The sequence below is a fragment of the Catharus ustulatus genome, chromosome 3 (assembly GCF_009819885.2).
Source record: "Catharus ustulatus isolate bCatUst1 chromosome 3, bCatUst1.pri.v2, whole genome shotgun sequence".
In the NCBI taxonomy this organism is placed as follows: Eukaryota; Metazoa; Chordata; class Aves; order Passeriformes; family Turdidae; genus Catharus; species Catharus ustulatus.
In genome coordinates this window covers 55,611,040-55,633,631 of record NC_046223.1, presented here as the reverse complement: position 1 = coordinate 55,633,631, position 22,592 = coordinate 55,611,040, and the positions used below count along the sequence as shown (strand labels likewise).

The 22,592-nt window shown below is 38.6% G+C and overlaps 1 protein-coding gene across 4 annotated transcripts in view; it reads left to right on the top strand.

The window, feature by feature from the left end:
* The window catches only part of ARID1B (AT-rich interaction domain 1B), a 328,666-nt gene that overhangs the window by 283,625 nt on the left and 22,449 nt on the right, over positions 1–22,592 (top strand). For 2 of the 4 annotated variants that reach the window (XM_033054063.2, XM_033054065.2), the window contains 5 exons: positions 2,559–2,704; positions 10,083–10,192; positions 10,952–11,110; positions 17,094–17,303; positions 20,664–20,868. In XM_033054063.2, coding sequence (XP_032909954.1) covers positions 2,559–2,704; positions 10,083–10,192; positions 10,952–11,110; positions 17,094–17,303; positions 20,664–20,868 — 830 coding nt within the window. Of the gene's footprint in view, positions 1–2,558; positions 2,711–10,082; positions 10,193–10,951; positions 11,111–17,093; positions 17,304–20,663; positions 20,869–22,592 lie in introns of all 4 variants that reach the window. The other 2 variants (XM_033054062.2, XM_033054064.2) reach the window with 1 other exon arrangement.

The following is a 22,592-nucleotide window of genomic DNA, read 5'->3' as shown; positions in this document are numbered from 1 at the left end:
GGCCGGGAAGGGACAAAGTCCTGCCAGGGATGGTGCTGAGTCTTTTCACTTGCTGGGCTCTTTCCAGAGATGGAGAGCTGTGTCCGTTCCAAGTGCAACATTACATAGGAGAATGAAAGGGAAAGGTATTGCCTTGCCAGATGAAATTTCAGAATTAGGTTCTGCCATTCAGGTTCTTCTGGGTGCAGAAGCAATTTTTTTAGACTTCAGTTGTTCTCTTGCTGTGTTAGCCAAAGCCAGTATATTCTTTTTACTTAATTTCCACTCTCCATCTAAACTGGAAATAGTTTCCTACTTTTTGATTTAAAGCTGTTGTACAGCAGCGTGCTTGCATGAGCTGCAATTGAGATTGATGTCCATAGTGGGTAGCATGAAATAGGTTGTACCTCAATCTGAGACAATGAACAGCCCCACAGCTTAGAAGATACACACGCTACAGGAAGTAATACTGTTGAAATATTAGTAGGTAAGGACCAATTTCAGCTTACCTGCAAGGTGTGTGTCTCCTGTGTGTTTTTAAAGTAAAAGAAGGACATGAAAGAGATAGATACCTGTAGAGACTTGCCTTTTCCAGGATCCTAGTCTTATTCCATAAAAGCACCTCTCAAAATCCATTACTTCTTTTTTAAAGTATGAAAATACAGTTGCACATTTTTTTCATCTTCACTAGTAACTTTAGCCAGTAACAGAAAGGATCTTGCTTATCCAGCATAGAAGGCATTTTTCAGTTAACGGCATTTGCTGAAATACAGCAATTTTCAGCTAAGAAGGAGGGGGGCAGTGGGGATGTGTAAGACACAGTATTTACATAAGAAAAGCTTGATTGTGTGACTGAAATCATTTAAAGTTGTTGCCAAATGGTTCTGCTCTTCTCTTTTTCCTTTGTAACTTTCCCTTGGAGCATTGCACCACTGTGCATTTTAAATCTTTTCCCTCCACTTCTCGTTGCAAGCTTCATCTGGGAAATGACATTGGATGGCAGTTATCTCCTTCATATCAAAAGAAAGTCTTTGCCTCTTTGCAAGAGTGAAGAAAAGTTTGTCTTCAGAGAGCAAAGGACAAAACTGACTTGGAAAAAGATGCTTTATTTAGATAACACGTTCTCTTTTCCTTTGAAGAAATTCACAGTGTGTTAAGAAAAATTAGGCCAAATAGTGCTTTAATGGTCTTCCTCCTGTACCTCCTAAAAAAGAAAGCTGCTTCTACCACTTGTGTTAAGAATCTGCCATGAGTTTGGAGAAGACAAGAAGCTGTTGAAGTTACTCAGGGTTCTTGATTTAGGAGTTGTCTTTTTTGATTTGAACACTGTATAATAATTAAAAGTAGAATTCCTACCAAAACTCTCATCTTGCTACCCAGACATTCAGCCTTCCCTTCCTGTAGGATGAAATTAGGTGCTTTGTTTTTTGTAAGGAAATAAAAGTTGACAGGTACTAAAGCTGTGTAAAAGGGTGGTTTCTTTCTTGTTTCTTTTATTTGGAAGAGCAGCAAAAATGTACAGGGGGCACACTGAAGAAAGAGGTCTGAGTTTTGTATTTTCCTATGTATTTTCCTATGAATATACGAGTAAGTATTTTTCTGGGCATTTGTATTCATATGTATGATTTTATATGTATAAGTGTTACTCATCTACATATGATAATACATGCAGTCTTCAACTATACTAAGAAAAGGTAAGTAATTGTTTTATGCATTAAAAGGATAAAAGGTTATTTTTGAAGTTGAATCATGCATTACATAGGGTTATCATGCTTACTTGAATTGGATTATTTTCTTGTGCCTTAGTTTGTCTATAGAGTTTGACAAATCAAGTACCAAGCATACTTAGATACTTCTTAGAACTTAAAAGTAGATGAGTTTTAGGCTTTCAAAATACTTGGTCTGAACATGTGGAGAATTATGCAAGAGCTTCATTTAGGGCAGTTTTCAAGACAAATTTAAGTGTCAATTATAAAAGCATTATACAAATATGCGATTAATTTTCAAAAGCAAAATAGTTCTGCTGAGGTTTCTTGTTTCAACAAGAAGTGGAATATGTATGGAGATTTTTGAAAGATTGGACATAGATGACACATACAGATGAACACTGTTCAATGCAGTAACAGATGCAGAAATCAGAAACCGAGTCTATGGTACCCATTTTTCTTTTGGTTGTTCCACTGTTTATTAAGGTCTGGCAGGTGAGGATTGATATTACATGGTCAAAATGGTAAGAATGAGCTCGATTTTTTTTTATGCCAGTACTAGGTTCTAATTTTGACTTCTCATCACATTGCTGTCTACTCATAGGGTATATAATGTGATCTGTATTTTTCTTGTGATTGATAGTGACATGGAAATACTCTGTGTACCTCTCTTGAAATTAGTCTTCAGTCCAATTCTCTTTCACATATATGATAAGTAGCTCAAGAGTAACTCAAAGCTACCCACCTAGGTAAAATGAACTAATTGCCTGCTTTCTCCTTACAAACAATAGGTGATGTGCTCTGTGACAAACCACAGCATCTTCAGCAATGAGATCTGTAATGAGATATTGTACGTGTGCTTTCCTCTCCTAGGCAAGGCAATTTTCCTGCCATGAATCAGAGCGGCATTATGGGATCCAGCTCCCCCTACACTCAGCCGATGAACAACAGCTCTGGCCTGATGAACCCGCAGGCTCCTCCTTACAGCATGGCACCCAACATGGTGAACAGCTCCACAGGTAACGGTGAGTAACCTTCCAGCAGTGACCTTCCTCCATAAACCTGCTTAACCTATCAGCCCTGGGCTGCTGGCAGGGGAACATCCTTCTTCCTTTGATTCACCCCTATTGGGTACTTTGGAGTGATGCAAAATTAGACTAAGGTACTCGCCTTTTTTTGGTCCAGTAACTGATATGTTTTTCATTAAGTCCTTCTGCACAGCACGTTGTTGAGTACAGTGTTGGACTCATCACTTGCACTCAGCTTGACATAGGTGTTGACTAGCAAGTATATGTATATTTGTGTGTATGTGTCTGCAAGAAAGGGAAGAGGTTTAAGGTTTAAGGTGTTTTAAGAGGTTGCATTTGTTTTTCAAAATCTTACTTGCTAAGTTTGCATCTTCAGATATTTAACGTGGTAGTCTTTTAATAAAAGCTATGTGCACTTGCTCTGACTTGAAGATGCTGTAAGTGAAGCACAATAGAATCATTCTGTTTGGAGAACATAGGCCATATTTACTGTTTCCAAAATTTATGTAGGGTTTCCTCATTTACTTATTTAAGTATTGATATACAAAATTTTATCCTAACTTCCTTTTGCAAAAAAAAAAAAAGAAAAGAAAAAAAAAAGAAAAGAAAAAAAAAAAAAGAAAAGAAAAAAAAAGGCATATTCAGTGTAGCTCCTGTATTTATCCTTTGTATGATGACTTATGAGTTCAGAATTGCTAGTAGCTTTGTGTGTGACTGAAGACAGGTGAATACAGTTCTGCACAAATGTGCTTCATGGTCCATATTCAGTTTGAATTCCTAACAATTATCCTCCTTCAAGATAATACTTCAGCAAAGATCAATTCTTTGATTGTGCTGTGTTTGGATGGAGTTTCAATGACCCTGAAGTGGATCCTCTGAAGTACTTATTCCAGTCATGGAGTTTCTGTGCATGCTTTACTGATTACATTAACCCTTTTAGAAATGTTGGAGGTTTTAAAGTTTTTTCTGAAAGCTGAATAGGTTGTGCTAAGGTAATATGATCTAGTTTCTTAGTTGTTTTTGTTTCTACTTCTGTTTATTTCTTAAGAAATGCCTTACTACCTAAATAGTGTCTTACCAAAAGCCACATTTCTCACATCTTCTTTCACTACTTCTCTTAGCCTGTATAATTCTTTGCACCTTTCCTTGTCTTTTCTCCCTGTTAATTCTATGTGTTCTGGCTTCTTTGGAAGAAATTGGCCACAGTGGGATGCTAGTGTCTAGTATGTCCAGAGAGTTTCTTTCCTCTACATAGGAGTTGATGAGACTCTGAACAGTGTCTTTTATTTCAAGAACATTATGTTACCATTTGGGTTAGCAGAAGAAAGGAAGCTGCTAATCAGTAAGATTTAAAAAAAAAAAAAGAGTGAGAGAAATTAACAAAAAAAAAAAAAACCCAGGCATGCACACTGCACCATCTGGATGAAGAGGGACAAGCTATTGAAAAGAGCATTAGATAATAGCTTGCTTTTTCCCCACCAGAACTGTCCCAGGTAATATTATGTTTTGTTTGTGTAGTTATGTGTTTTGTCTGGCTTGCTGAAATAAAATTACTTCTGAGCATTGAAACTGTGCTATAAATTCTGTTTTGCTATTAGCAGAAGTAATTTTTCCACCCTTTTCCGTTGGCCCCCAGAGCTGCAAAAATAACCAACAGCAAACAGATGGCAGAGTGCCCTGCCTAAGAAGATTTATGTATTCCTAAGGAATAACCAGTTTAAAGGAAGATTCACAGAGGGTTTTTTGTTCAGATAATTCAGCCATTTGTTATTTCATACAGTGGAAATCTGTTCAATGCAAGACCATTTATCCTAGCAGTCTTTTGTATGGGGTAGTCATACTCTTTTTATTGTGTTATGCATTCTGAAATATTGGATTTTTAATAATTTAAACATTTATCAGGACTTTTTCTGCCAGTGCATTTGTGAGGTTTTCTTTTGTTCCAGTTTTATTAATTCAGAGATTACCCAATGGAAAGTAAGTATGAGATGAACTAGAGGAGTTCAGTGCACCTCTTTCAGTCTGTGTGGGAGCAAGCACACATCTAAAATTGCTTTACAGGCCTCCAGGAGACACTGCTGGGGAGGAGACGGACACATACAACACCAGAAAGAGAAAGTTAGGTGTGAATACATTGCTGAGTGCAAATGCTGTGGAATGCTTAATCTCCCCCTGTCTGGACTCATCCTTCTGCTTGGGACAAAAACATGGAAGCTTAAGACAAGTGTAAATACAGTACTGTTAATGATAATTCCTTGAGCTGGGGGTATGCTTTAGGATCAGCTCTGGCCCTGCATTTGATGAGGTGGAGAACCTACAGGTGATACCTATTTAGGGGCTTGAAAAGAGGATGTTCTGTGGAAGGAAGACCAATTCAGCCATGTGGCTCCTTACCCTCCTCTTCCTCCCTACCCCATTAGTGTAAAATCACTCATCTGTCAGATAAACCAGGGTTCAGTCAATGTGGAGGGCTAAAACCCTAAAACTCAGTGCAGGTGAGTGGCTGCTGCTGGAGTGAAGGCATTGGTTACCTTGCACTGAGCATCAACAAATGTGATTTCATTTAGAGGCCAGTGAAGACCTAAGGTGAGCAGTAAGAAGTTAGTTTCTTCATTGTCTGGGATTTGAAGGATGCAGTTTTGTTGCCTGTTGCGAGGGAGGAAAAATTAGAATATTGCTGATAACTGATGGAATGTTTTCATATGGTGTTAGAGCTTCAGTACAGCTATGTCTAACACTGGTTTTGTCATCCATTTTTAGTAGTGTTTCTAACTCCTCATTATCAGTTGATCCTTTTGTCTTTAGTTTTTTTTAATTAATGTCACAATTGAAAGGAAAATCATGCTGCAGTTATGCATCCTGATACTTCAGCAGTGACTGTGGATCAAACAGCAGATCACCAGCTTCTGCTGATGCAGAGTGGTTTAAGAACACAAAAATTACAAGATCAAAGAAGACAGATTCTTCTAATAGAGTATTCCATCCATAACAATAACAAAAGCTTCAGGAAAAAGGTGTCAGAATCCCTTCACAATTATGGAAAAAACTGCCATTCACAAAAATTGTATAACTGCCGCTGTCCTTTTATTGTATGAGTTCATATTACCCATTTCTATTTTCGACTTTTTCCTCTCTTTTTCAAATTACAGCTTTAAAAATGCATATAATAAGCAGGAAATTCACAACCCCCAATATAGCTGATGCTGTGAGCTTTGTTAATTCTAGTAAATTAACTTTAAAAAGAAGCAATATGAAGTTTATATCTTGCACGTTTCTATATTGTTCTTGCATAGAAACTGGCATTCACAATCTGCTACCTCTGGAGATGAACAAACTAATAAAAAGGCATTAATCTCCTTACTGCTCAAGGATACTTTCCTTATTTTAGTACCTCTGTCTTACTGAAACATTTCTTTTTCTGGGTATTATTATTCCAATTGACTTTTAACATCATAATACTTTACATAAAATGTGAAATTCTAGGAAAAATTATTTGCACTAAAGGAATTAAAGGGGCACTCTTTAAAATAATACTAAAAGTCATACATATGCTGTATATTTGACTTGTTATTTATTTGGATGTACCTCTAACAGGAAAAGCAATGGTATTTATGCAGGTGAAATATTTTTTAGAAACTTACTTTGTTTTTTTCTGTTTTGCAGCTTGGTTGCATTTTTCTGAAAAATTGATACCTCAGTTTATTTCAGGTTTTGTTTGTTTTGTTTTTTTCCTCTAATGTATATCTTTATAGGAGCTATTAATACACATTTAGATAAACTTTCTGGAGGTTGTCAGTAGGTGGTAAAGTGTCTCATCGCCTATACTCCAAACAAGTGATGGCCATGATCATGGCCAGTCTGTGTGACTGTAAATCAAGTCAGCACATGGCATAGAGATGCCCATGTCCCAAACTGCTTGTACTTGTCATTCCTTGCACAAGGCTTGTCAGCAGAAAGGCAGTGTGGCACTGAGATCCCTGGTGGCTCACATATTCTTTTCAGATAAGATCCCCAACCACGTCGGACTGCACTCATCCCCAGAGCTGGATTCCAGAGGATCATTCATGGCAGGACACTGGGCAGTGTGTTGTCCCTCTTCTTTTTTGTCAGTGGACATCAAAATAGTGGGGATCCTCTTGTCAACTCCACAGTCACTAATTCACTGCTTTTGCTTTTTCTTCCCTTTTTTTTTTTTTTGCAGAGGGAGAGTGCTAGGGTTGGAAGGGAGAGAGGAATGTATTACATTACAAGGGAGAGAGGAGGGAGTATTCTGTTTTGTAGAGCATGATTTGTTATCACACTAGCAATAAAGAGAAAAACAATGTTTGTATATTGCTGCTTTTACAGTATTTCATCATCTTCTGGGACTGGTAGAGCAGCCTTTAGCAAAAAAGAATTCTTTGCTGCAGTTTTACTCATGTCAATATCTGCCTTTGAGTACATTAAATTCAGTGTGGAATAGTTAATTCAGGACCTTGACCTATACTTGCTTTTTGAAATCATTCTAGCTCTTAAATTCTTATAATAAGCCAGAGGCTAGTACTTGAAACCTATTCACAGTACGCCACAACACTTCTTGAGTCAAGATTCCCTGTTATCTTCCTCTCTACAATGTTTTTTCCTTTGGTCTGCACTTCACAGGCAGAATTATTAGTACCTGTGTAGAAAGAGACTGTGTCTTATTTTAGCAGTTTCGTGACAATAACAGTATTTCACTGCTCAGAAAGGGTCAAAACAATGTTCTCGCTGTACCGCTTAGCTAAAAAAAGTGAGAGAATGTCTTCTCACAAATCGCTGGAGAGTATGTTTGCAAGAAGTTACGAAACAGCATTTCAACAGCAGATAGAAAAATAGCTGTGGAAACATCTTGGGTAAAAGCTATAGGGAAAATAGACAACCTTGCAGTTTGCCAGTAAAATGCTTGCAGTTTTTCTCTTAGTGGTAGAAAGAAAGAATGTAGATGAACTAAATAATTCAAAACAAAAAGTGAAACAGAATTTGGGTAACTTTTTTTTTTTTTTTCCATAATTGTCTCCAATTCTTGATAGCTACATGTGCATATGCCAACAAGCAATAGTCAAAAACCAAAATGAACTGGTATTTTTACATTTCTAAGCATGACTGATAGAGTCAGAATGTGTGTTATAATCAGCAGACTGGAGTTACTAGCCCTTTATATGAGGTATTAACTTAAACTCCTCTGGAACAGAGATTTCATAAGGGAATTCTAATAGAAACAGGACTACCAGAAGTGAACACAATTTTTAAATTCTTTATAATAGAAGTATGATGCGCCAACTAGATAAAAGTGAGATACTAGCAGAGAATTTAGCTATGCAGAATTCTGGTGAAGAAGCGTCATCATTAACTTGGCTTTGTTTGACCTCTCTAAAATTGCTTTAGAGGGGAAGGGTCAGCTTTGCTTACTTTGAAACTAAAACCCAAGACTTCTTTTTTAGCACTTTCACAGCATGAAATGTGTTAACTATTAAAATGGGTTTTGTATAACAGTTCTGCATCCCAGTTTGAAACTATACTGTGGAGTATATTTGACCGCTTCGTACATAAGTGTTAGGCTGCCATCCTTCTCTTGAGAATGGTCACAAGCTGCCCCAGCTCCTCAAGCAGAATATAAGGGCAAAATGCATACAAATCAAATGCTTAGTGGATGCTGACTTTCCAGTAGCATGTTGACTGGCTGTTTTGTTGAGATTTCACACACATACATAAAAATAACAGCATTTTTAGCTGATCCCAATAGATTTTTCTCTGCAGCTGCATCACTTGTAAAAGGCTTTTTGTTCTAATTCTTGAAGTCTGAAATACTGCAAGTATTTTTTTAAAAAAATCTCAATTATGATTTATGTGTTGTGATGACTTTAAGGGCTTGATTGGGCTACAAATGTGCTTTGAAAAAACAAGAAAATGTGCCCATGAAAAACACCGGCAGTTCAAAGCTGGATATTGAGCATACAGTTGTAAACTCACATGGCACATGGCTGGATAGGTTTTTTTGGCAGAGCCAGAGTCTCAACCTGCAGTGATGCTAAAGATATTAGCAAATTAGCACTGCGAAGCTTGCCAGCGTATTCGCTAGAGTCCTGCTCATGCTCTCACTGCTGTAATTAAAACTAATTATTTTCTAAAACATAGTAATACATGAATATGTGCAATAATCATTTTGTAGTGGGCAATCTGTGAAGTATTTTTAAAGCTGCTTTTCCCCCTCCTATCTTTGGCTCACTGTGCAGTGTGCCTGCTGCCTGGTGCAAGCCAGCACTGTCATTTTGTGAGAGCCACGCTACTCTGGTAAAGACAATGATGCTTTACTGATTCTTACATTTTTACATTTGGGATATATATTTTTTGTTTTTTATTGTCTTTGAGGTTATTCTGTATGTTTTTCTTACCTCATATCCTTTGAAAAAGGGCATGAGGGGGATTAAAAGGAGAGAAAGGGAAGGTAATCCATTCTTTCACAAATGCTATGCACATGGTTTTCAGCAGGCAGAGAATCACCTGGTGCCTTGCTGCTGTTTTCTGGTTATTTGCATTGATTCAGTGTCATGGCACCTCCTAGCATCTGCTCTGCCCAGTATTTTCTCTCTATTTGTCTGAATGTTTCTTCTTGCATCTTTCTAGAAATCCAGGAACGCAGCAGCTCTGCAGCAATAATACTATACTTGGCACTTGTGTCTTCAAATAAAAAAATACCCTAAAACTCCTTGCACCCCTGGGAAGCCAACTGCATGCCATTATCAGAGAAAGACATTTGTGTGCTCGTTATAGTCCCACCTCATTTTGGCAGGAGGAAGAAGCTGAGTGCTGGTTCTCCAGCAGAGCATGGTTTACAGCTTGTAATTCTGTAGTTAAGGCTCACAGTGGCTGAGCCATTCATATTGAAATTGGTAGGGGCAGGAATTATCTGCTGGACACCAGCCTTAATACAGATGTAATTGGAAAATTCTGGTTTTTTTCTTGGATTCAACATGGCAAGCAGAATGTGCATTGTTTTCATTTGCATTTATCTATTGCTAAAGGGAGAGTGCAGTAATTAAAATAGATTTGTTGTGTTAAAATGTTATGGTCAAATGCAGAGACAGTTGAAGAGCACCAGCAGCATGAAGAATGAACTCTACTCTGTTAAGCGGTGTTTGTTGTTGCATGGTGCTTGCATTCTCTTCTTGTTCCTTCTCCTTTGTTTCCTCAATTCAACTGGAGAGGTCTCCAGGTTTCCGGATGCTAGAATAACAGGACAGAGGTGGGAAAACCTCTCCTTCACGTGGCACCACAACCGTGCAGCAGGAAGCGGGTTTTTTCCTACAAAGCCAAACAGTCATGCTTAACTGTTTCTCCTGTTTTCGATTAGCACCTATGGGTCTTGCAGATATGATGACACCTGGTGAGTCCAAACTTCCCCTTCCTCTCAAAGCAGATGGCAAAGAAGAAGGAGCCTCCCAGCCCGAGAGCAAGTCAAAGGTATTTACCACCTTCCGCACGTGGTGTTGGTTCTGCCCGCAGAAGTCCGCTGTGTTGTCCTTCATCTCCTGGTTTTGGCCGACCCACTTTTGTTCTTTCCTGCATGCCTTCCCATTCACGTGCAATCTCTGTTTCTTTTTTTTCCTTGTTTCTTCTTTTTTTTTTTTTTTTTTTTTTTCTTTTCCTTCATTGTGTGGATCTGAAAGTTACTAGTTCTTACGGCATTTTAACTTGCGGGGGCAAAGCATCCCAAGCCAAAAGTTGCGTGGGCATTTGGCTGTGCCAGGTGGGTGGGAAAGAAGGGTCTTGCCTGGTTTGAGTCCTTGCAGCCATTTTTCTCTGCCTTCAGTTATAGCTTCCTGTTTTGGCCGCAGCAGCAACATATTTTAATATTTTGCTTTCCTGCCTTATTTGATTAAATAAGGTGAATGGCTTGTTTTTGTTTGTTTCTTTCATAATGGGAAACCCATGCTTAGCATTTCGTGTGAGCTTGAAGTAAGCATGGTGGCTTAGTGACTTCAGCCAAGCATCCAGCAAACTTTCCAAATTATACTAATTAACAATGTTGTTTTAGTACCTTTTATATATATATATAAATATATTTATATATGTGTGTGTTTTCTGTATGTGTCTCTCTGTTTATATATATTTTATATATAATAATTGGTCAGTCTGTTAAACTGGATGTGGGTTTTTTTTGTTTTTAATAAAGTTTGCCCTGCCTTTGTCATATTTTTTTTTTGTATTCCTCTACCACAGGATAGCTACAGCTCTCAGGGTATTTCTCAGCCCCCAACCCCAGGCAACCTGCCAGTCCCTTCCCCAATGTCCCCAAGCTCTGCTAGCATCTCCTCATTTCATGGAGATGAAAGTGATAGCATTAGCAGCCCAGGCTGGCCAAAGACTCCATCAAGCCCTGTAAGTGGCTCTGGTTATTTTGATTTTTGTTTATTTTTTGTAATTAATTATATTTTAATGCTTGCTTGTTTGTTTTGTAAATTCCTTTTCTTTATTATTTATCTACTAAACAGTTTTCTTTCTTTATAACACTGGGTACAAATTCTGCTCTCGGACACATGACTGTAAGTTCCACTGCCTGGCTTCAGTGGGGCCTGAGCATGCTTATCCAAGGGCAAAATTTGTCCCAACAGTTCTTTGAAATAAGAAAGAGTAAAATTGTGTGCATCACGTAAGTGTACTGTCTGGTAAAACAGCAGTTGTTGTAAAGAAAACATCCTTCCTGTAATGCATCAGCTTCTAAGCATGCCGACTGTGTTGTTAAGAACAATTCCATTTCTGTTCCTGGGCCCAAACTCCTTCACACAACTGACTTCACTCTGGTTGTTGCACTTGTCTTTGCTAGGATTATTCAGAGGAAAAAAAAAAAAACAAAAAAACAAAACAAAACAAAAAAAAACACAAAATGAGAAATCTTCTCCCCTGTTGAAACTAATACCCATCAAAAGTTTAATTATCGACTCAGCACCACAAAAAAGTTGCCATTTATATTTTTGAAACATTTTTAATTTTGAATTGTGTATTTGGAAGTACAGCCATTAGGCTGTCAAGGCACAGTCTAAACCAAAATTGTTTCTAATTTGTGTAATTTGGGTATTTTTAAGTAACCCAGACTGTGAACTGAAAAAAGACCCTGATACGTGTACATTTTTAGAAAACTATTTTTTAGATGAGTAATGTTTAATCACTCTCATACAGGTTGTAAAGAAAAACCTGAGAGAGATGTGTGGAGCTAAAACCAAATTTCATCATCTCTCTTTCTGTCTGTATATATGCACACCTAGAAAATCTATATACATATATAGAAAAGAAAATGCAGACATAAGATGGTATGGTCTATGGGGAGCAAATGTCCATCTGGTCATTCTTGCTTTGTTTTTTTTTTTTCATAATTAGAAATATATATGTTGTTCCTCTCACTTCTTTTTATCAAAAGCTGAAATGATTGTAATTTCTCAGAAGAAAAGATAATGTAATATATTCTTGTGCAGAATATAAAGGGGGTTTTCCCCAGTGTTAAAGTGTACTTAAATTAACAATGATTTTTTTATAACAACTTTTACAAAATCATATGTTAAAGAGTACATCTCAGGACAAACAAAGGAAGACCAGTCAGAGGGGAAGAGATCTAACCATCCAAAACCCAGATACTTACAGGATTTTCTGAGCGAAGGGGCAGGATGGCATGAAAACCACCACTTAAATCTTTGGATGTTGATTTAACAGGAACTTTGAGTCTCAGAAGGCAGCTGATGTTACTTGTTCCCACAAGGTCTCATCTATTTCTTAGAAGCGTTTGTAAAAGGGTGAAACCAAAAATTCTATTAGTTTTCTTTGTAGTAATGTTTGGGTTATTGCTTGTTTGGGCAGTTTTCTGGAGGAAAGCAAAAGAGTTATTGCACAAGCTGTCTAACACATCGAGTGCTTCCTCTACAACCAAACATTAATGCATTTCTGAGCTCATTGCATAAACTGCATAGCAAATCCTGGAGTCATCGTGAACATATGCAGAGGTTTTTTCATGTAAAGTATAGATTATTGACAGAGGAAAAAACAAATGAGGAAATATGTGCTTTCAGTTCCTTCTGAATGTCCTTCTCTCCAAAAGTTTCAGTTAGACATGGATAAACACAGTGCTTTGGAATGATAGAAAAATAAGTGCTGCAAATGAACTGATCCTTTTTTACCTATGAAAGCCAGTGGATTGGATAACTTCATCGACTTCAACAGCAGCCTGACATAGACTGGAACGATTGATTGCAGGCATTTCATTACACTTGAAAACAACCTGAATTGGTTCATTAAATCCCAAAGCTGCTTCATGTGCTACAACTTGTCCATTCCAGTAGAGGATAAAAGCAGGGTGAATGGTCTCTGATTCATTTCAAGGTACCCCGGTGATCCTACTAAGTGGATCCTCTCTTTCAGCTGTTTTGTGTGAAAGTGAGGCATGAGCAAAAGGGGAGAAAGAGCTGTTGAACGTTAGGTTTTGAGGGCTCTTTGGATATGTCAGGAGAAGGACACTTCTGCTATGCCAGTTTTGCATACAATGTCCATCCCCGACAGTGGTGAGATAATTCTAAAATTCTTCCAAAGAGTCGTTTCAAGTGTGGGTGTTAAGTATGCAACATGAGTAAAACAATAGGTTATGAAAACCCCATGAAATGCTGTTCACTGTCCATAGGTACCCGTGAAGATGACAGTGAATACACCTGAACAGTACTACACCTCCAGGGTGCTAGCTGGGAGTGGTCTCCTGAGTCCTGCAGGAGAAAACCTTGACAAAGGTGTCCTGCACAAGCCTCTGGCAGGGATTGGGCTTTGGCAGTTTTAACAGCCTGTGTATGCATGCTCTGTTCTGTTGTAAAAGAGGTCTGTGTAACACATGTAATATTGGCAAATTCTTCATTGAAGTCAGTGAAGGGAACAGTAGATAATTGTATAAATATAGATCCTTAAAGATATGTAAAGAAGCAACTACCCACTGCCTTTCATGTGAAAAAAACTCCTACAGAAATTTGTGTTGCTCTGAAGGATTCTGCAGACTCACCCTACAAGGGGGTGCCCATAATACAGTTTTAATGGTGGGTAGATGTATTGAAAAGAAAGTATGGGAATTGACTTTGGTGTCCACATATTTGGTGGAGTTTTGTTAATCACCCTTTAAAAACTGCCAGTATATCATGTGGAAGAGTGCTAGGGATTGCATGCAGAGTAGAATGTAACTATATCTACCACAGACTTGCACTAGTATTCTTCTGTCACCAAAATTATCAACATACTTAACAGAAGAAAAGGTCGTGATCTGTGTTCTTCCAGCATTGCCTGGGATGTGCTCATTTGAGTTTAAAATGGGATCTTTCTCTTTTAAACCCTTGTTTTATAAGGATTACTATTTAATATTTATAGGTAAATTTAGGCTTCCAGCTGAACCTGCCCATGTGAAACTGAAGTTTGTTTGTGTGTAGACTAGCTTGCACACATCTGTCATTTTATCCGTTTACATTTATAAAAATAGAGAAGAGAAAAATATCTTTACTCTTGAGGAATAGCATTCTTCCCTCCAGTGCATTCTTCTAAAGTTAACATTTCGTTTTAGAAGAAAATTGCACCCATTTTACAAAGCATGACAACCTGAAAGCTCACACAGTAAGAAACACTTCTTACCTTCTGTAAGCTGTGAAAAGTTTTCAGATTATACTGTCATTTTAGAGCTTGCTGCCACACTGCTGAAAAGCAGCATCATTTGAGATGTATAGAAGAAAAATGCAGAAAGAAAAATTCTTAACTGTTTCCTTTCCGCTCTGATTCTGATTTGAAAAAGTGAATCTTAACATATAAAAATGAAGCCCTAAAACTGGTAAATCTGAACTTTCTTAATCATGGTTCACCATAAAAGTGAAATAAGAACTATTTTGTTGCCTCATATGTTACAATAAAAGCGCAGAGAAAATTTGCTAGATAAAAACTGGAATTTTCCACCTTCCTTTTTGTAGAGTTCTGGGGCATCTTGAGTGTCAGATTAAAATTGATGCTGGTGAGCAGTAGAGTAACTTTTTACTTACTGCAAAAGGTAGTGGGGTAGTTCCAGTTCATTCAGCTATTCAAGCCTGTGTGATCATGTATCTGGTGCTCATCACAACATCAGATTAGTAGCAACATGACTTCCCTACTTTCCCCTTTCCACCCACCCAAAAAAAAAAAAACCCAAACTTTGAGAAAGTGTATTTGTTGCTAAGAGTTAAACTGATTTTCTTGAACACCCAGATACATATCAAGTGATGCTTTCAGTAAATTGGTTGCTATTACAGAATCAGTTTGTGCTTTCTTTGCATAATCTGCAGGATTCATGTCAATGTATTTCCTGCCAGCCACTTAGTATTAATAAAACAAATTTAGCCCTGACTCTCACTTCAGTAGGAGTTGTAATGCAACTGAGTCTGGCTGAAGTAAATTCAGACATGCACTTCATTTCTAAGAAAGGTAATCATATCTGTTGGTAGAAAGGATTGCTGTGAAGAAGTTACAGTGTCAGCAAGGCAGAAAACTTTAAAGGAGGCTGTTTATTTAATTAAAATTAATATCCATTTACTACAAAGAATAGCAGTGGCTCATGGAACTGCTAGGTCACCCCCCCTTGGCTTCATGTTTCTTTTCTCCTGATTCTCTTCCAGTTTTGCCAAATTGCAGCTGATAGCTGGAAGGAGATACAGAGTCTGTCATATTTTCCAGGCTAATATGCAAGATGAATGGTGGCAATGTTCTTGAAATCATTGGCAGTGGGGTTTTACTCTGCTGTATCCCTCTTTCATGGTGTTGAGTGCCAGGCCTCACCACTATTTGAGGACGTGGACAAAGTGAGTGGTTCTGTAGCATCTGTGAGGTACAGTGAGGATCTCTCTTAGAGATGTACAACTAGGAATGAGTTTCTATTTGCTTTACAATAGTCTGTCTTCAGTTCAAAGTAAGGAAAAGGCAAAGGAGGGAAAGAGTGATTGACTAGATGAGTTTTAAGAAGTGTCTACTGCAATCAACAACAAAGTTTAGGCTTTTACTATACAGACATAAAGGATATGTTTCCCTTCACATATTTGGCTCCTTTCCCAAAGCTTTATGTCAGTCTTTTTCCCTTGTGTTTAATTCTGAACCACTCGCATCTTCCACTGCTGAGCAAATCAGTTTACTTTCTGCAAGTAGGAGGGTCTTCCTGCTGTAGCAGCAGCCCCTCTCTGCTGTCAGAGCTGAGGCAACTTGGGTAGGGTTTGTGACAGGGTCTGTCCACACATGGCACAGAGCCCAGCTCATAAGGTTACTTTGCACAGAAAAGATAGGGTGAGAATTTATAGCTTGTGTAGCAGTCTCCATGCTTTCTGCTGTCTCTACATTAAAAAAGAAAAAAAAAAGAAAAAAAAAAAAAAAAGAGAGAGAAGAAAAGAGAATCAAACATAACATGAGCTTCCATTAGCTGTAAAGAGCAAAGAGCAGCAGGAAAGCAGATTCACTCCTACCTTTTTGCCATAGAGATGGAATTCTGCTCTTGCTACCTCTTCTGCTTTTCCTGGTGGCGTGTCAGCTTGGATTGCTGTCCATCCTTGGTTTCCCCCAGGTCATAATGCACACGCCCTTTGCAAGGTAGGACAACTGAGATACATATCATCTGTAGTCCATCAAGAAAGGAAAGTAGTTGCTATTTACAAGCTTTATTGGATCAGGCAGCTAATTGGCAGCTCACAAAGAGTATTACTACCAATCTCCTTGTACTGTAGGCACTCTTGCTCATCTTGCTTTTTGGCCATCAGTGGTGTGAAGTGGTAATAGAGCATAACCATTTGTGACTCTGAAGAGAGGACTACTTCTCTTGGTACTGGTTTGCCATGATTTGCACTCTAGGCTATTTTTGTGCAATTCCTGCTCTGGAGGATCACTTTCAGGTTTTCTAGCCCATCCTTGAGGACAAAGAGGAGATGATTGGTTAGGTTTTAGGATTTTCTAAACTTTCGTGGGACAAACTTGTTTCTAATTTTACCGAAATAGTTGCTTGCAAAGCACTTTGAGATAAGTGGATGAGAAGCACTCTGTGACAGCTACCTCTTAAAATGACATGAGGCAACATCAGAAACTTGCCTTCTGCGATCCAAAGTTCAGATCAGTGAAAGAAATATGAAAATGGGGAGTTTGGGCCCTTTATTTATAAAGCTGACTTTTCTGTATATGGACAGAATGTACTGTTTGTGCCTGAACTAGTAGCCTTCATTCCTGACTGTTGTGTGATAGCTTTAGTTTGTTTGACATCTTCTCTTTTTCAGTGTTGTGAGTTTCTTACTTTCTTTTCCCTTCCCCTCCCACCCTTCCCCCAACTTTTTCTTTTCTTCTTGCAATTTAGAAATCAAGTTCCTCTACCACAACTGGAGAGAAGATCACTAAAGTGTATGAACTAGGAAATGAGCCAGAGCGCAAGATGTGGGTGGATCGGTACCTGACGTTCATGGAGGAGAGGGGCACGCCTGTGGCAAGTCTGCCAGCTGTGGGCAAGAAGCCCTTGGACCTGTTCAGGCTCTATGTCTGCGTCAAAGAGATTGGAGGTTTAGCACAGGTGAGAAGAACTGGTTAAAAGTGAACCTTCAAAAGTCAATGTTCCTTTTTTCTAGAGTATTCCAGCTGGATACATCATTAGGTTTTCAGCCCTGACAATACTGTTGAAGAAAATGGTTTCATGCTTTGATAGCTGTCTGGAATTCATTTTGGGCTGCATAATGGCCCTAAAACTTGAGTTTGAATCAAGATTGACCATTGCTGTAGACAGAGAAAATTGTTGCCTTTTCAAGGGAATCTAGTAATGCTGCTGAGAGAGGAGAAGGCCAGTGGATCAAAATTACGAGTAAGAAGCAGATGATAGAGCTAAAAGGAAAAAGAAATTTTTAAATCTGTTTTCCTATATAGAGATACAACCTGTGAGACAGTCCAGTTCATCTCTCCAGAGAAGCTGCAGACATATTCTTAAAACACAGTACTTCATCCCAACCTTTAATTCTGAGTGTGTCTATACAGTATATTTCTTAGACATGGATTGTCCTCTGTTTGGAAAATGCTTACAGGATATTTTGGGTTGCCTTGCAAACATAATGATTACAAGGAAAAAGTGAATTACCTAGATGAGTTGAAGGAAAATGAAAGCAGGACGAGCTGAGAGTAAAAAAAGTCACAGATGGGAGACAGAAATTTTCATTTGTGTTCTCACCAGTAAACTTGAAGTTTTGCAAAGGGATGTTGGAAAAATGTTTGTGAGTCCTGTAAGGCTGTTCACCGGAGAGCAAAATGAAATGTTTCACAGTTTGGCACTAAGGGGAAAGCAGGAGAAAATGGTCAGTACTTGCAGTCTGAGATTTGGCATTCGAAATCACCTGACCTTGCCTGATGTTTGTGCAAAGCATCCCTTGCATCTAGGGGATCACTGGCTAGACACTAGAAATTATTGTGAAGTGCAGGGATCCATGAATTCTGTGTTTATGAGAACATTTGTTCAATGCCTTGCAAAATGAGGTCTTAAACATAGCAAATATGTAGATAAATATGTGTGTGTAATGTTATATAAAATGTAATATTAAACATTCTACACTAATTCCACACTAATTACAAAATCTGAACTCAAAAATATGGCAAACAAATTAGATTCTCAAAACGAAAACATATTCTCATAATCTATGTGGTTAGTTCAGGAAAGGAATGTCCAACATGAATTAGTATCCCTTTCAAAGCTATTTTTAATAGTGCACCACTCAACCTAGGATTTGACTACTGAATTAGATCCTTGGCCCTTCAAATCCGGGGGTTTTAGCTATTCTTATTACTACAGGAAGGCAGAGAAACATTATATAGTTCATTCTGCCAGTTGTTAAATGCTGTGTATTGGTAAGAGATGTTATCCTGACATTTTTAGTGATCAGCTCATGCCCTTCAGCATCATATGGATTTGATTACTTTTAGCTCAGAAACTTTATTACAGGTAAATTGTATCATGCAGCTGCTCTGCCTCGTACAGCGTGATTGTACCCACAGTGTGACTCTTAGCATCGAAAATTGAGCAAGATGGGGGGCAGATGGGATATTTGAGAGAGTCATTCATGTTTGCTTATTATGGAAATTTATTTTATTTTGGGACATTCAGTGTTGATTTTCAGTGACAGACATTATGCTTTGCCAAAGAATAGATGCTGTTCACTTAGATTGATTTTTTGAAGGATCTTGAGTGAAAATTTACACTTAAAATGAGGGCTCCTGGTTTTGCTGGTGTGCCCACATGAATGGTCACTATGTTTATCTGTTCAGAGCTACTTGGAGGTACAGGGCTTTGCTTGCTGAGTTTTATTTAAGCACATCCGTGTGATGCCCTCCTAAAAAGCTGTTGCTCTGACTGCGGCACTCCACATCTTGTGACTCTCCCGGGAAAGTGGCAGGGAGTGGAGCTGTGCAGCAGTGGTGCACATTCCCCATCTGAGGAGCTGCTGTTGATGGGGTCCCAACATGAACAGAGCAGCTGCTGGCAGTCTTCTTTTAAATGCCAATATAGTGGGCATTTAGGCATGAACGTTTCTGTTTGCATTATGCAATGTGTTCATTACGCACCACTTAGCTGTAAGCCAGTAGGCACAAAGAGCTATGTAACTGGATTTCAGGCCTCAACAAGGGCAGTTAATGAAAATCTGCTCTCCTTTAACTCCTGGGTTCTTGTGGGATGTACCAAAGAAATAAAAACACTTAGCATAGCCATGCCAACCTGCTTGCTGTTAATGCCATCCTCAAAAGATCATTGCTGACTGGCAGCAGTTATGGTGTTATTAAACACTGAGAGAAATGTAAGAAAATGTTTTCTTTGCTGGCACACAGACTAAGGAATAGTATGGCTAATGATAGTCTTTCTAGCTATACAAGTTAAGTTGGAGTCATTAAAATACCAGGCCTTAGGGCAAGTAGCAGACATCATGGAGTCAGAATTGCTATCCACAAAAGATGAGATTTCTCAGATGTTTAAAGCAAATTTATTTTGGTGCTGACCCTGCTCCTTGAATCAGACCTAGAAATTGCATAACTGGTTGAATGAACTTAAAGGCATCAGGTGTTACAGCAAAAGCAGTAGCTGCTACAAGTGGTACAGCCGAGTGAGTCAGTGGCATCACCTAGGATGACAAATGAACTTCGTTATTATTACAGATCAGCTGTGTTTGAGGAAACTGTGAGCAGAGTCTTTCAATATTCTCAGCCTTACACTGCAAACAAGACTCAGTGGAGTGGTGCAGTCAGCATTGTAATACACAGTATTGCTGGACTAGCCGTGAGTGTTTGAAGTCTGCCTTAATTAATTAAGGGGCCTGGCTTCACTCTGCCTCTCATCTAGCCAGAGAGAAGATCATTGATCTGTCCCTGCAAGATGCACTAAAGTGAAAGGAATTGAGCCAGGAATTACAAGCTGAACTGTTTGACAGCTGGTGGCTATTTGGGAGAAAAAAATATTTTTCATATCAATGTTCAAACAAATTGCAGAATAACTCTGTTATTGCTTTCTAAATTATATTTTAGAAGCTGCTTTTTAATTAGAATGGGGTGGGTGTGGGTGGGTGTCAGGGAGGGAGAGAGTGAGCAGGAATTTGCTTGGAGATGGATTGCTAACTGAAGAGCTTAGGCCCTGGAAGGGCATAAGACATTTAAAGGATGCACCATGCAGAAGACTCCACAAGCAAAGCTTTTTATGTAGCTATCAGCAGGTTCCTTAATGGCTTTATAACTGTAAATGCTGTCTGTGCATTACTGCGTGTGGGAGTAATGAGCATTAGTTAAAAGAGGAAAATAAAAAAAAAGTAAACCAAGACATTAAGTGCTTTTTTTTTTCCTTTTTTGTTTCCTGACTTAAACAAAATGCTGTGCTGCAAACCAATGATTCTGCCATTTACTTTGGTAGGTTAATAAAAACAAGAAGTGGCGTGAGCTGGCAACCACCTTGAACGTTGGCACTTCGAGCAGCGCAGCCAGCTCCCTGAAAAAACAATACATTCAGTACCTGTTTGCCTTCGAGTGCAAGATTGAGCGAGGGGAGGAGCCCCCTCCAGAAGTCTTCAGCACTGGAGATACCAAGAAACAACCTAAGATTCAGCCGCCATCTCCTGGTAAGTCAAATAAACTGCAGCCTCTTACACAACCATTTTTTGAACGCAATGCATGCTAGGCTGTTGCACCCTACATGTTTATAACTGTATCTTGATAGTGCTGGAAAAACAAGGATAAACCTATTGTTGGCATCTTGTTCCCCAACCTGGAGCCAGCTCCTGAGTCAAATCAGAGTTAACTCTGAAGGGCCACCGCAATTGTGTGTCTGGTTTGTCCTTGCTCACTCCAGCGTACAAAGATGTGTGTGCCCTTAACATTCAGTGACATGGGCGTAATAAAAAGAACAGAGTTCTGCATGGATGTGCTTCTGCTGTGAGACAGGAGCATGTCTAAAGGTCAGGCTCTGGGACCTGCACTTTCCTTGCTTTGACTGAAGCTGCTTTTCAACACAACTGTTGATCAGCAAGGCTTCAGTTGGAGCAGGATGGCAGATGCTGGACTGATCAGCGTGTCTCAGATGGTTGCTCTGGTGCAGCTCATGTTGAATGTCTGAATGGAGAGCTGAGAGTACAATGTATCCCACTGCCAGACATCCTGGTTTGGAGGCACGCTCTGTTCTTTTGTTGTTAATCAGGTGTGTCAGGTAAGTCGTTGGAATCACTGTTTTTATCTTCTCATTTGAATATTGGAACTGGGATTGCTTTATTTTGACTGTTCTTTTTTTGCATTTACAGTGTGGTGTTTGAAACCACTGTTTTCTTTCTAAATTCATGTCACTTAAGATTCTCAAGATTTGATAGTCACAGTTGATACTCAAGGCAGGACTATTTTAAAGTAGAAATATTTTAAGTATATAGGAAGAGTCATAGTATTAGTCTAGACGTTGACTTCTGGTCTACTCATGGAAGAGTAAAAAAGTCCTATAATTATTTTGGATTGTTCCTTTTGTAATTAGTTTTGCTGACCAGCAAAACTATTTGACAAAATTTGTGAACTACTGCCACAATTACTTATTAGGCAGACCACCATCACTTATTGCCAAGAGAATATAATTTCTGGAATGTTTATAGCAGTTTCCTGCAGTAGAACTCAGTTTTAGGAAAATACTAATTAACTTAATTTCTGTTAGTGCAGTTCACTGGCTGAAAGTGGGAAGTGGAGAGTCGGAGACCCAGCAAGACCTACAGACAGTTTCCAATTGCACAACTTCAGTACCCTACCATGGACAGTAGAAAATTGCAAAGACCTTTATAATCATATAATAAAGTTCTGGCCTTTCCAAGATTATCTCTTACAATAGTACTTTCTCAGTACAGAAAAAGATAATGGTGATAAGGCTTAAATCTTTCTCAGTCTGTTTTATTCAGTGGAAGGATTTGAGGGAGTGTTTAGTTAAAATCTTCCTGGGCACATCTGTGTGTAATAACTTAAATATTTCCTCCACCTTGTTAAAACATAGGGTTATCAGGTACCCCAGTGGTGACTGTTTAATAGAGAGAAGATTAGGTTACTTTGCGATTCAAGTCTAGAAGATAGAGAAGAACACTTGGTACTAGAAGTAAAGCCCATAGTCCAAATGTTTATGTGTCTCAAATAAGAACAGTGTCCTGAATGTGCACAGCTGCAAAAAATAATGTATGTTGGAGGTGCCTATCACTTCCTGAGAAGACTGGTAAGGGAAGCTGAAATGGTTAGACTTGTTAAGGACTGTGATGAAGAAATTAATCTGTCTCTAAAACTAAGAGTATTATGCTTTGTTCTCTCCTCCCTTACCTTCTCTCCA